Raw genomic sequence first — 14032 nt, 5'->3', positions numbered from 1 at the left:
GGTAGCAGCAGTATAAGCTGGTAAATATCACAATGCACTGCATTTACTGGTTCATATATATTGAGAGTTTCATGTTCCAGCGCTTCTCCAATGCTAACATTAATCAAGACTTCTTAAAAGTAGATTCCCTTCTTCTAATAAAACTGTTCAGATACAGGCTCAAGGTTTTTGTACTTCTATTAGAAAAGTTCCACCAGCTAATTGCAGTTTCTAAGCTAATGAAAATTACACCTACCTCAATTAGGAAGCTCTATTTTATATTTAGGATACATTTCTTCAAAATAGTCAATGTGTGGAGGCTGGAGTATGTCGAGGGCTGAGAGTACCTAGGAAACACCACACAAGATCAAGACCTACCCCAATCAAACAAAAAAAAATCCCTTTCAAAAAGACAGTCAGACTGCACCTTTCTTTTAGAACACAGTTTTATGTTACCCCACACCGACAGACCAATATTCTATCTCAGTAGTGTGTGAATTTAATAGTCTATCTAGTCAGATTTTTTGTTCTGTACATTCAGGTCTCTCTGTTTTCTTTCCTTCCCCCCCCTCCCCCTTTGTTTTTAAATTTAAGAAAAAAAATCCAGCTCTTCTGGTACTAGTTTGTAAGCATAAATTAATCTACCCACTATATTTTTTTTAATCTCAAAAATATATATCCATAAAATATTGGAAAGAAGTAATTCTAACAGAGAAATGAAAAAGATACTACACTTTTTTGTCATTCATCTTCAACAGTTCTTTGATACACTGCTTCCATGTAGGAATTACAAAAAGCAAAGCTGTTCGCATACTGAACCAGAAGCTCAGACCTAACTTCTCTGTGAAGGGCAAAAAGGCAGAAAAGCAGCAGCACAAAATTTACATCCTCTCACAGGAAAAAAATATTACCTGCATGTAGTCTTTTAGGTCCTGTCCTATGCATATCATTTGGGTGAAGTTCACAGACTTCAGTGGTTATCAAGCGTGAATTTTGGCTGCTTACACAGATGTTTTTATTCAATTCTAGCCCTCAGTAACAACTCCCCCATAATAAAAATCCTGGTAAGAAGCAGTTTAAGATCCCAGTTCAAAAGAAGTCTTGTCCCAGAGCATCTCCCAGGGACAGGCGATAGCGTGGAGGAGGAACTCCTTGCAATCTGGCACTAGCTCACAAGCCAGTCCATCTCTTTTGCATCCCCACTAACAACATGTATCTGAATCCAGGGCTTAGTCATAAATAAAATCTTTCTTGGAATAGAATAACCTCAGGTTAAAAAAAAAATAATAATAAAAAGAGCTATTTTGAGAAAGGAAGAAAAGCAGCGAAATAAAGTTCTAAAACAGATTCCCACTTCCTGAACCAGTTCCAGCAGGAGAAGACAGTACTCCCAAGATGCTTGTTACTGCGCACCGAAGGGAGAGGTTACCACATCCACAGTTGCAACTGTGGAACAGTTACTGCAAGTGCTTTTCTTATTCACTTCAGACACAACCGTAAGGGAAATTCAAATCATTTTTAAATGGTTTAACTTAATCTAGCTGATTTAACCTGAAGAAGATTTAGGACTGCTTGCACAGCCACTCTGCTAGAAGAACTGAGAGCACAATAAACTCCGACAAAGGGGAGAGGAAGATGGAGTGAGAAACAGCTTGGAAGCAAAAGCGTTTCCAGCTGGCATAGCTTTGTGCAGATTGAAATTTATCTAGAGCCTAAAATAAAATTAGGTTGAAGTGTATTGCCTATTTGTAATCATTTTGGAAGGAAAATTACGAATACCCCTAGATTCTTGACAATCAAGTTTTTAATTTTTTCCAGTGTTTACAACAGCAGTGTCTGAGTTTCCAGGAAATTTGGTGAATACAAAATTGAAGAACTTTTAAAGCATTTTAGATATTCTATAACTTAAAATAATAATAATAAAAAACCTTTAGCTACAGCTAGCACCATTTTACAATTACACTTTATATTATACTTCAAAGTTACTTTGAAATACATTAAAACTACTTACATTGTCATGCTTAAAAAAACACAACATCTTCAACTCCCGGAAGACCCTTTTACAAGAGACCAAATTTTGGAAGACGTTGGGCATCTTTTTGAGTGCAACTCTCTTTCCATCTCGTGGATCTGTTACTGACCTACAGAATAAAAGATTCAGAACATCACATACGACTGTTAGTCAACTTCTCTACGTCACAAAAGAATATTTAAGAGTTCTTATCATTGTCAACTTAGACGGTGAGTCAAAACAATGCAAAATACATTGCAGAGCGAAAAAAGTATTAAGCTAGGGTGCTGTGCACCGTATTTTAGAGTCTATAAAATGTAGCGTGATCATTCTTTGATTAGAGTACATATACACATACGCAGGCAAGCTTGGTAACTTCTAAGTGGCTCGACGCACACCCATCCATGCGTATGCTGCCTGCCACTGGCATACACTGCAGCTGAAGACCAACAACTCGAGCTGAGGAGCAGATGTGACCACAAATATCTCCTTCACCTCTCAAGGCAAACCTTATTATGAGTAAAACATGTCTGAGCTACAGAGATTTGATTTTATCAGGACTACTGCTTTCTTCTTCCTCCCAAAACAGGGTGAAAATTTTAATAATCCCATTCAGACGGCACAATGGCAAGTATAAGGCTATTACTTGATCTATCACTAAATCACTTTGCATCTGGAGATGCAACAGCACATGGAATCTAAGTTTCCACAAGTGTAAGATGGGCATGACACCTGTCTTTCTCCCAAAGAGCTTATGGGATGTAAGCATAGATGTAAGCATAGTTCAGAAATTATAAGGTGCTTTGCACATGGCAAACATTTTAATTTAAAGTAATTAGATTCTGAAAATAGAATTTTATAATGAGAACCACAGAACTAGAGCAAGGAGATTATGGTGCCTCAACTCCCTATCACTGTTTTTAAGGTGAGGTTGCACAAATCTCACTACAAAACAGGGTTTCTAGATCTTCAGTCATTAGGAAGCTTTCTTTTTTTTTTTTTCCCTGCATATTTTTACTGGGATGGCCAAGATAACTTTCTTCTCAGCAGAATGCTGTAACCACGTAAGAATCTACATCCAGCCATGTATCCTGATGACCACATCTGACCTTAAGAAGTTGCTGTCTTTTCTACCTGTCATGTGAATCTCATGCAGACATCACAGAAAGCTCTCTCTTTTGTCCCAGGTCTCTGTTGTTTTAAGCACTTAAATACAAAATTAGAATTGGCTATACAAATAGATCCTATCTCCAAGTAGTACATCTGTCTTCAAAATACAAACCAACGAAGTCCAAAAAGTCGGAAGTAGCCCCTGACACTAGTGTCTGGGAGTCAACGGGGAACTATCCCAGCACACTCAGCTACACCACTTCCAGAACAGCCACTACGTATTTACACTTTAAACAGGGGGGGATAACTTGGGAAAGTTGATGCCAGACTACTTCTATGTCGGGAAACACAAAGCTGAAAAGAATCTGAAAAAGTCTTTTAATTCACAGCCTGCTTCCTGTTTTGTGCAGGACCTTTGCCTCTTGCCTCTGGCAAGAAAGGGAATGAAAACTGGAAGAGCTACAGAAAATCCACTGCTAACACAAGTCAGCACTCACCACGGGCCAGAGTGAAAATCCTCCCTCACGCCGTGTAGGAACTCCATCCACCGATTACGGTGAACCTGTGCGAGCCCACGTGCAAAGCCCGGTACTATTCATCGGGTGTAGGTGACATTTCAGCTGGCCTGTGGCTTCAGGATTAGAGCAGAGGCAGGTTCTGAATGACACCCAGCAGGGCCGCTGTGAAGCAGTGGCTCCCAGGTTCATAGAGATCTGATCCCGGCACGAGCTGAGAGCTCCCACTGCTCACAAGGTCAGGCACCACTGCTCAGCTCATTACTGGGGGCCTCGCTTTAAGAGGCAGCCTTTCTGGCCCACCCCACCTTTCTAAAAGCTAAAAAAAAGAAAAAAAAAAAAAAGCACCAATCCTCTAACCTGTAAAAGAAAACTTAAAGGCTCATTCCTGGGAATTAAATGGATATATTCTTGCTCCAATAAAAAAGGCGTAAAATTACATTAGGAAAGATCTGCACTGATCATGCTACAAATGCTCCCAAACTGCTAGTTTTTTCCTTTGGAGTTCCAACACCTGCTGACTGTTGCACACACACAAGACACTGCCATCAGGAGGACCTGCAGGGCTAGGGAAGAAACTCCCTAGTGGATCACAAGGATGAAAAGCTTCAGTATTGCACAGACGCAGGACCTGAGACCTTAGGCAATTTGAACATATCTTTTGACGTATTTGAAAAATGACCGCTACTATTTAGGCGGTCCACAAGCACCTTCCTCAGCTGTGTTATATTCAACAGCACAGTTAAAGTTACAGTTAAACAGCTGTCCTGGCTATGAAAAATATCCAACTGAAAACTGTCACAGTAACATTTCGTAGTAATTTTATATTGTGCTATATTATAGCATGCTAAGAACATGCTCTACAACTATTTTTGAATAAGGGGAGGAAAATGACAATGTGTGGTTTTGTTTCATTATTTTTCATTAGAAAACATAAGTATTCTAAAAGCATAACTACAAAAAAATCTGTAAATGAGCAGTAAACAAATCAACTTCCCTAAAACAGTTTCAATTTAAGAGAGAAGAAACCAATGCTTGTCAGATAAAACCCTTAGAAAGATATAAGAAAAGCAAATGTACTAACAGAAGCTGAAATGGGCTGTGGTGAAGCCATCAGGAGAAGTCACCGAGAAGTACTTTTTGACCAATACCTAGAGGAGTGATGCTACCTTCCATGACTGGTAAGAATCTCCTGTCTGAAACTTGGCCATCATGGTGACTATTTACAGCGAGAGGAAGTCCATTTCCATAGAACTACAGATAGCTCGTCCTTTTGTTAATCACTCTCTCTTGTTATGGGGATTGGATGCTTTAGGACGGAGAATCCGAGGTGTATGTTTAGGCTGTATCTACAGCAATCAGTTTCTGAACTTCAATGCTATCACAACAGAGAGACACCCTTCCAATTAGTCATGGAAGAAGGAACCATTTGTAAATGTTAACAAGCAAATAACTCATCACATCAGAATCAACTTTGAATTTTTAGTTATTTTTGACATAATACAATTTTATAAATGGGTCAGAGATGCAATTCACATAGCTATGTGAAACATACAAGACATTGAAAAAGCGTCTGAACAACATGCAATTATCTATCAACAAAAATAGCATTATTAAAAAACAGCAAGAACATTTTGACTTTTTGGGCTTAGAGGTTAATAACAACCAAAACACCTATTGACAAAAGGCACTGGGGACAACTCTGCACTGCTGGGCTGGCAGCGCTTGCATTACAGCAGTGTCGGTCCATCAGGTGCTCTGTTATCACTGATATCCTGAAGGGCTTTTGGACAGAACGCACCATGGATTACGTGCACGGGGACAAAAAGCAGTCCCGCTATGGCTACGCACACGGCGGGTTCTGAGCCACGTTCGGGTCTCACACTTGCAGCAGCACCAAGAAACAGCCACGGAAATTACAGCAGCCGACAGAGCTGTTTCTGAAATGCAACCTGTCAGTAGGCAGGATGAAACTGATCTGCTGGGAGAGGAATAAATACCAAAGCAAGTTTCCACTTGCTTGCCGGCTCATTCCCAATTGAGCAAGGGGGAGCACTCCATCTGTGCTGAGGGCCGCATCCTGCTCTGCCCGTGACCAGCACCTCACAGGCTGCACACTTACCAGAGGCACAGCTCTGGGAACCTACCCCCGGGGCCTCCAGGGGTTACTTTTACCAGCCACCCTTTAACCACATTTCCTCTCAGAAACTTCCTATCTGCCTTCTTCCAGACGCTGCGAGAACAAAGATTGCCCTGGCGTGTGACAAGAATGGGACAGCACTGGCATGGACCACCCATACACCTGGTTTCAAGTCCCCGCTATATCCTGTTCGTGTTTTAAGGTAAAACTCACCAAGTAGCATTTGGTGTTATTCATGCTAAGACCAGCCATGCCTGTAGCTGGTAACAATATAACTCTAATGAAGGGGAATGGCAGCGCAGTAATTTCACGCCAGGTTGCGTTTGTTCCCGCTGCACGCGGGGCAGCAGCTGCTGTCGCTCAGCACAAACAGCCCCAGCGCAGGAGATGAGTGCTGAGGCGGCTCATGGAGGAATGCTTGTAGGCCTTTGGTGCTGAGCTGGGCTGCTCTGCTCCTGCAGCACGCGGCCGTCCCACCGCTAGCAGCTAACGAACCTCCGCCGCCAGCTAGCCACCGGCTCGGCCAGCTCCGTCAAAGCGCCTGTCCTCATGACCGGTGACTTTTCAAGCCAAATTTCACATATTGCAGAAATTGGTGCATGTGAATGCCTTCTCCTAACACTCCTGTTGCAGGCTGTGATAAAGGAAGGAGATAAACGGGGTTGCTCATGCGTATGTATTTAAGGCTAGTGTCTTTTTTCTTTTAAATAACCCACTTCTACAACCTAGTAATGATCATCTGCAGCACCCCACAGGAAAGCAGCTCCTCAGCCCCTTCCCCCCAGCTGCAACCTGGTGCCAGCTGCTCCTCACCCCTTGCCCTGGCTCGGGAGCTCTGCGCCACTCACAGCAGCTGTACTTCAAGGGGCAGCACAAAACCAACAACCGAATTTATGGAGATCAGAAACGTTATTCCAAAGAGGAAAAGACAAAAAGAAAGAAGCCTCTGAAAAACTGGTATTTACATCCAATAAAGATGCTGAAAATGTTGCTTTGTGTTTGTATACAGTACCTACTTTGGTACTAGTAAAATAATTATTTATAGCAATAAGTTATCAGGTCACATATCCCCAAGAGGAACTAGAAAAGCATGAAAAGCTCCTAGGAGCTAATTGAGAGCACAACTAGAAAAGCAGCTTTGCTTACTGCTGTTCTCAGAAGAACACGTTTCAATTCCCTCCTCTGCTTTGTTAGGATATTACACCCTAGGTGAATCCACCAGTGAAGTGAACAGCAGGCAGGGAACCTGTCCATCACTCAGCACACAGTCAATGGGGTGCTCCTGCAAGCTACTACTGACATCTGCAAAGGCTTCACTTACTAAGCATCAACTGTAGCTGGGGATAAAGAGATGAGAGACCAGGATTTAAACCAAAAATAACAAGAAGTGCTATATAGGCGTGGGGCAAAAACTGAAGTCATAAATATAATCTGGAGGGAAAAAAAGTCAAGGAAGACTTGGTTCAGCTTTCATCACGCCTTTAAGGATTCTGTTATTCTGGGTGATACTGTGAGAACACCCAGCTGTTTAGGAATTTTTTATTATACTGCACAAACCGTGGCAAAAAAAGTTTTAATAAACCGAGTCAAACATTTTGCTTTCAGAGCAGTTATAAGTCCTTCAGGGCATCCCCCACTGGCTCACAGCAGTATCCTGGATGCCCCGGAGGAGCAGGCTGCCGGCTGTGCTCACACAGCTCTGACCTGCGACACAGGAGCCCGCGGCTGCTGCCTCCACTCCACTTCACCGGCATGGCAGTGGTAGGACAGGAAGCTGCAAAAACTGTCAAACCACACATTTGGTAACACTCAAAAAGGTTTCTTGCAAGATCAAGATGCTCTCCGTTACTTTACCAGTTCGTTAGTACACGGGAGTGCTGTCCCCAGTGCAAACACTAATTTCCACTTCCGCTAATTGGCTTTGTGATTCAGCCACTTAAAAATGGTGAGCAACCGCAACAACTATTTGTTGTAGCGCTACCACCTACTGCTACAGGTAGCAGCAAGACTACTATAGCCAAAATATTACAGAAAGTTATTTCTCTTTTCTTGTTTTCCCAATGTATTTGATACCACGCTGTTATTCTGAGCAACTTGCTTCCTCTGTAACATCAGTTTGATCAGTTCTGCCTTTTTGTAAACATGACAGAAATTATCCCTCTGGCCAAAAAGGGGGAAGAGAAACACAAACACGAAAGCAGTAGAAAGATTAAGATACAGGTAAGCAATACAAAACTATTTGTCTTACTTTAGGAAGCATCAAGGTATAATTCATGATCCCTTAAAATATATACCTTAGGCAACCTGGCATATTTAACATAATAAAACAGCTGACTGCAATCATTGGCAAAAAAAATCAATAGTTTTGCTGAGTTCAGCAAAATAAGCTTTTATCAAGCATATATTTTAAGGTTATAAAAATTCTTGAAACAATACTAACTTTGCGCATTCACATAAACCAATAAACAGCAGAATATGCCCACATACACTATAATCCAAACACCCACAATAGCATTATTATAATATTCTTTAGAATTGTCAGCTTTCAATTTGTACTATTTGCATCCACAGCTAGAACTTCCTAATAATCCATCATTTTTCTCCCTATTTGTAAAGTACACATATATACAGAAGATTAAATAAATTATGAGTAATAGCAGTCACTGTCCACAATTTTATAGATTTCTCAACTACTCCCTGCTTGTCGAATGGCAGGGTCTTTAACCTCTCCTTCAGTGGAAAGGACAATGTCAGATGCACATAATCAAATACTTCACAGACAAAATAGTGAGAAATGTTACACAAAAAAGAAAGACCCATAACAAGCAAACAGTTCCTTTCACATACAAGGGCTGTGTGCCTACCAAATAAGCCAAACCTCTGTGCCTTGTGTGTTACAATGAGCCCTGTCAGCACAGATGCCAACAACTCCAGCCGCAGCCCTGGACCCAGCACCCACCTCTGGCCAGCCAGGCCTGCGGGCAGCTGCCCCGCCGGATGGTGCTGATCGACCTCCAGCCTTCTCGGGTGCACAGCAGTAAAAATATTTTCCGAATATTGCTTTTTTTTTTTTTCTCTCCATGTTCCCTCATTACATAGTCTCAAACTTAAAACACAGTCTAAAAACCGCCAAAAAGATGTAGTCTTATAACTCTTATTTCGCTAGAGCAAACTGGGGCAAGGAAGCCCACGAACTTTCTGTCACACAAGCCCTTGCTCTGCCCGTGGCTTCCAGCCACCGCAGACACCACAGCAGTATCCCAAAGCAGATTTTGCTCCTTATAACAGTCCAGTCAGGTAAGGACGTAGTTGTCCAGGTGCTTCACTGGCATTGCAGTTTCACACCACGCCGCCTGCTATGACCACAAGCTGCTGCGGCCTCGGCCCTCCTGCTGGCGCGGGGGCAGCCATTTCCCTGCCGTGCCCCTGGGGAGGCTGGAGGCCCATCAGGGCGTCGGGCGGGCAGCTGCCTGCGGGCACCGTGGGTGCTGGATCCAGGGGTGCGTTTGGGGTTGTTGGCATCTGTGCTGACAGTGCGCATCGTAACAAGCAAAGCACGGAGGTTTATTTGGCAGGCACACAGCCACGAGGCGAGCCAGCTCAGCTGAGCAGCCCGGTGTGGGCAGGCGGGTATTAAATGCGCCGCACGTGGGACGGAGGCATCCCAAGGCCGGGCCACGAGGGAGGCCATGCGAGCACATGGCTGGGGCATGGTGCAAGACGGCGACTTTCTGGTAGCGGCTCCCAGTTACGCAGGGTTAGGTGCAGCACGAAACCGGGCCCTCAGCCATGCTGGGAGCCTATGGACAGAGCCAGGAACGAGGACCGCACCTCCTGAATTACAGCCCCATGCCGAAGGGGCACTCTTCTCTCCATAAGAAATCTTTTTTTGCTGATTATAAGTAATAAACATATATATGTCTTATTATATTTAAGAACTACAGAGAAAGTAAAAATCTGACATAAAAGGTACTAAGAAAACAGACACTTAACACAAATTGTAGCTGCTATTTACATTATAGGCTATTCACTCCAGAAATAGTACAATTTCATTAGTAACAGAGCACAATCCAGAGCTCTACTTGCCAAAGCCAATGCTTATCGAACATAATTCTTGCAGGCATGTGGCCTTTTCAATTACCCTTTATAAGTCTTTAGCAACTCTCTGCCTTGTTGATGGCAAGTTTTCAAGGTAGAGATTATGCCAACTGTAACTTTTCCTCTCCAAATCCAGGTCAACACATATGCACTGTTCCGTAGTCTCAACTGCTAGAAAAACAAGTCTGTGACTACTGCACGGCAATTATTACACAGCAATAAGATAATGAAAGAATGTTCTCAGAGGGCGTTGTGGGAAAATCGCTGATTGAGTTTGTTCTATGAGGGAAGCAAACCTTCCCTCATGTTTACAGGGAATGCCCACAAACTTATATCAGGACTTATTAAAAGGTGGCAGGGGGGCTTCATATGATTACATTCCAAGTTCTCTTTACTAGTCAAAAAACTTTTCCTCAGTTGCTCAACTCTTTTAATCATAAATACCTTCTCCAGAAAGCCTTATCCTAAGACGCATAACAAACATGGTCTCACAAGCATTTCACCTGCTCACCCAAGCATATTTGATACAACACTTTTAAGCAAATAATGCAGCTTGCATGCAAGGGCATGTGATACCTGATATACTGCTTTTTGAGTACACAGCACTACAACAAATCCATGACGCTACAAACAGTTTTATTTTAAACTATTGAGGTTAATAAGTAAAAGAGCTCTGCTTTAGTCTGCCTAATGCTTAGAGGCATCTTACACACTTACTATAACAAAGACTCTTAAAATATATTTGAAAATGGAACAAAAAAAAAAAATACAACAAAACAAAAGATTCCCAAGACTAGTCAAATAGCAGGGAGAAGGTGTGTGGTTATCACATCACTTATCTGGGAAATGTTTCATTGGGTACATAAAGTTTACGTACAGGAATAGGCCATCAGATTCAGAATATCTGGTCCCTGTACAGAATTATTGACAGATAATAAGCCCTACTAAAGCACTACAAAAACTGATCAGCAAAATTTAATGGTTAGTGGAGAGGAGAGGCAGGGGAAGTATGTGGATAGTGTGTGAAATCATTACAGAAATAAAACATATACACACATATTTATTAACAGATTTCTTATTTCAAGAATAAAAAGGAAATTACATTGGGTTAATTAATTTCCAAGCACATACTGAATTTTTAAGCAAAAGTAAAGTAGCTGCTTTACCAAGTCTCTTCTTACTGTCTCCTAGGGGGCCCGCCCTGGACATGAGCTGCCCCCCCCCCGCAATGCCTCCCCTTACCAGTTAATGGCAGGGCAAGCTGAGGTCTAGCTGAAAACAAACTCCCGCTTCTGGATAACCAAAGCTCACTGATTTGAGGACCCTCCTTTCTAAATTTTACTTGAGTTTCTTCTTCCCGTATGCCAAGTCCAAATTCAAAGTGGTTGTAACCCACAGCACTGACGTTAACTCCTGCCCTGGCCATGGAGCGACTTCGCCTCCCACTGCAAGGAGAAGTGGGAGTGGTGGCTAACTGCGTGGTGCCATCAGAAGAGAGGTTTTGTTTTTGTTGGATTTTTCGCAACAAGAGAAGCTTAGCATACACACTCACACAATTAGCATGGTATTATAATGTCTTTTACCCTCTGGCTGTACATACATTGTTTAAGAGATGCAAAAGCTGATAGATTCCAGTTTAAAGGCGATATTCATAATCATTTTAATTATTCTGTTTAAAGGAAAAGCCACACACAGATAAGTTAGGAGAAGGAGGAAAGTATTACAGCAGTGCCATGTCATTGTCTTCACTTTACTTTCACCACCACAGAAATATGAACAGATGGAAATGAACAGATCAGACAGTTTTAGCATCATCAGAGATGAAGAACCTGAGGTTAGGGAAGTACGCAGTACCTGAGTACGACTACCACCAGAGCAAGGAAGGGCTCTGATGAAAGGAGGCTCCTGGACTCATGCAGTGGCCAGAGATCAAAGTCTAGGGATAAGTTAAGTAATTTCTTATTGTCCTACTTGCAAGCTATATTAAATATCTGCTCATACGAAGCAGTTACTCAGGGCCCACAAGATGGGCACATGTAAGACACAAACACTGACACAAGTGTACCCTCATATTTTCACCAGCTGCTCATGGACTTAAAAAAAGGTTTCCACAAAATCTGTTTATACTCCTGATGCAAATCATTGCCTACAAAGAGCTCCTAGTAGCTGCAGCACAGAAGATTAACCCATTTCTAAAAGAGTTTGAAAGAGAACACCGAGTGAAAGTCACTGCTGATACCAGCACATGGGCACAGAAAAAATAAAGAAAAGGCTTCCTTGTTAAAAGACACATTATCAAAAAGAACAGCTGTTATTTTTGAAGATATTTAAGAAACTGATGTGCTGGTAATGACTTTCAGGCCATCATTGCTATGCAGCAGTCTCCTCCAGTTGGCAATACTTCAAAGATGCTGAAATGAAATATTAATAGTGGGTAAAAAAATCTTTACTTTAAGAGATATGGTATGAAAGCAAACTGAAGACAACAGCTGAGAAGATGCTACCGAGCAAAACTTTGCTTTTGCTTACACTTAACTTCGAGACACAGGCAACTGAGACCCGTCAGTGTAAAAGCAATAAGGGACTATGTAGGCAGTGCAAATGACAGTCAGAGGCAAGAGCTCAGATCTATCAGAGGATGCAACAGCATAGCCACCACTAGAAGGCACAGCACCTGTTGCCATCTCTTGGATGCATAATCGACTCCTCCAAAATACACCTTTGCAACATAAAACAGCAGCTTGCTTTGTTGTCATTTGGTAATGGCATATGCTGCCCTTAAGCTTGCCTGAAATCTACAAAAATATATTCTACCAGCTAAGTATTTTCCTGAAACTTATGCATGTAAAAAGAAGTTTTACATCCAGGAATTTGCATCTGAATGCTGTTTTATTTGTGTTTTAAAAACACTGAACATAAGACAAATTCCTTAAGGTAATTAAAAAAGACAACACTAATATCTATATTAGTAATTACTACAGACGTATACTTTCAGCATCTCATTAAATTACCTCAAAGTGTAGAATACTGCAAGGTAGCCCACAGTCAGGTGTCCCAAAAAACCCTGCACCCGAAGTTCTCCGAGCAGCTGGGTCTGCCTAGCACAGCCCCGGGACAGGCGGTCTGGTCTCTGCTGTGGTGCGGGGCTCCTTCAGGGAGAGAAAAGACTGGACACGAGCTAACAGATTTCACGGGTAACTTTGAGATGAGCCCAAAGAAAACACCTAGATTTAACTCTCACCAGAAGGTATTTCATGTGAAAGGGTTAAGCAACTCGTTCTTCATATCACACTTCAAAGGTATGCTTTATTCCCGTCTTGCTCAGCTGCCAAATGCAGACCTCTCCAGAGCTCCTTTTTCAGCTGTAGATGTCCTAAAAAGCCTTTTAACGTTGCGCTCTAATCACGCCCTCGAGCATGTGCGCCATTATCACTTATTCTTTAAAAATCAGAGCTAAAAGCAAAACTGATTACTGCAAAAAGTGTCTCCTTGAACAAAAATTGCTTCAGAGTATCTTACTTAAAAGAAAAGGATAGAAAATTAAAGGGATACTGTTATGGTTAATATCTTTAAAAACGTTTAATTTGTCTTCCTTCATGGAAGCTTAAAATTGAAGCTGCTTTTCAAATCAGATTTATTTCCCCGTTTACACTAAATTTTCTGGCTATGCTTGAGACCTTTTTATTTACTTCCCAACTGCCTACATGAACTATAGCTACAGTAACTACTGCACTATACAGGACATTCATTCTGTGTTTTTTTATTTTTATATGTTCTTTTTTTTTCAGTCAATAACATGGCTCTGTAAAGTCTGTGATGCTAATAAATAAACATGCCCAATAGACGTATAAATCTCCATGTATTTTTGTTCTTTTTTTCTTCCTTTTTTCCTTTTTTTTTCCCTCCAAACATATACCATAACTACATGACCTACTACGTTGCTGTCCCAATTCACTGACCTCCATTCCCATTCCCACCAGCCAACCAAAGAAAATCCAAATGTCAAACCTTCTTCTCCATGTCCAACAAGCCTCTAGGCTTTGGCACAGTTCCTAGAACATTTTTGTACCTCCACAGGAAAGTAGGTTAATAAAACCTCTGGTCATATTCTCTAGATAGATACCTAGCTTCCAGCACTAATCATCCACAGCGTCTCAGATCTCCCTACAAGCTTTCCCT

The 14032-nt window shown here is 41.8% G+C and overlaps 1 protein-coding gene across 2 annotated transcripts in view; it reads right to left on the bottom strand.

Moving 5' to 3' along the window:
- Nucleotides 1–14032, bottom strand: part of NLK (nemo like kinase) — a 53025-nt gene that overhangs the window by 24144 nt on the left and 14849 nt on the right. For both annotated transcript variants that reach the window (XM_035560934.2, XM_035560936.2), the window contains exons 3-4: nucleotides 1991–2120; nucleotides 271–326 (exon numbers count right to left, since the gene is read on the bottom strand). In XM_035560934.2, coding sequence (XP_035416827.1) covers nucleotides 271–326; nucleotides 1991–2120 — 186 coding nt within the window. The remainder of the gene's footprint in view (nucleotides 1–270; nucleotides 327–1990; nucleotides 2121–14032) is intronic.

This window comes from Cygnus atratus, chromosome 20 (genome assembly GCF_013377495.2).
Source record: "Cygnus atratus isolate AKBS03 ecotype Queensland, Australia chromosome 20, CAtr_DNAZoo_HiC_assembly, whole genome shotgun sequence".
Classification (NCBI taxonomy): domain Eukaryota; kingdom Metazoa; phylum Chordata; class Aves; order Anseriformes; family Anatidae; genus Cygnus; species Cygnus atratus.
This window is presented reverse-complemented; position numbering and strand designations above follow the sequence as displayed.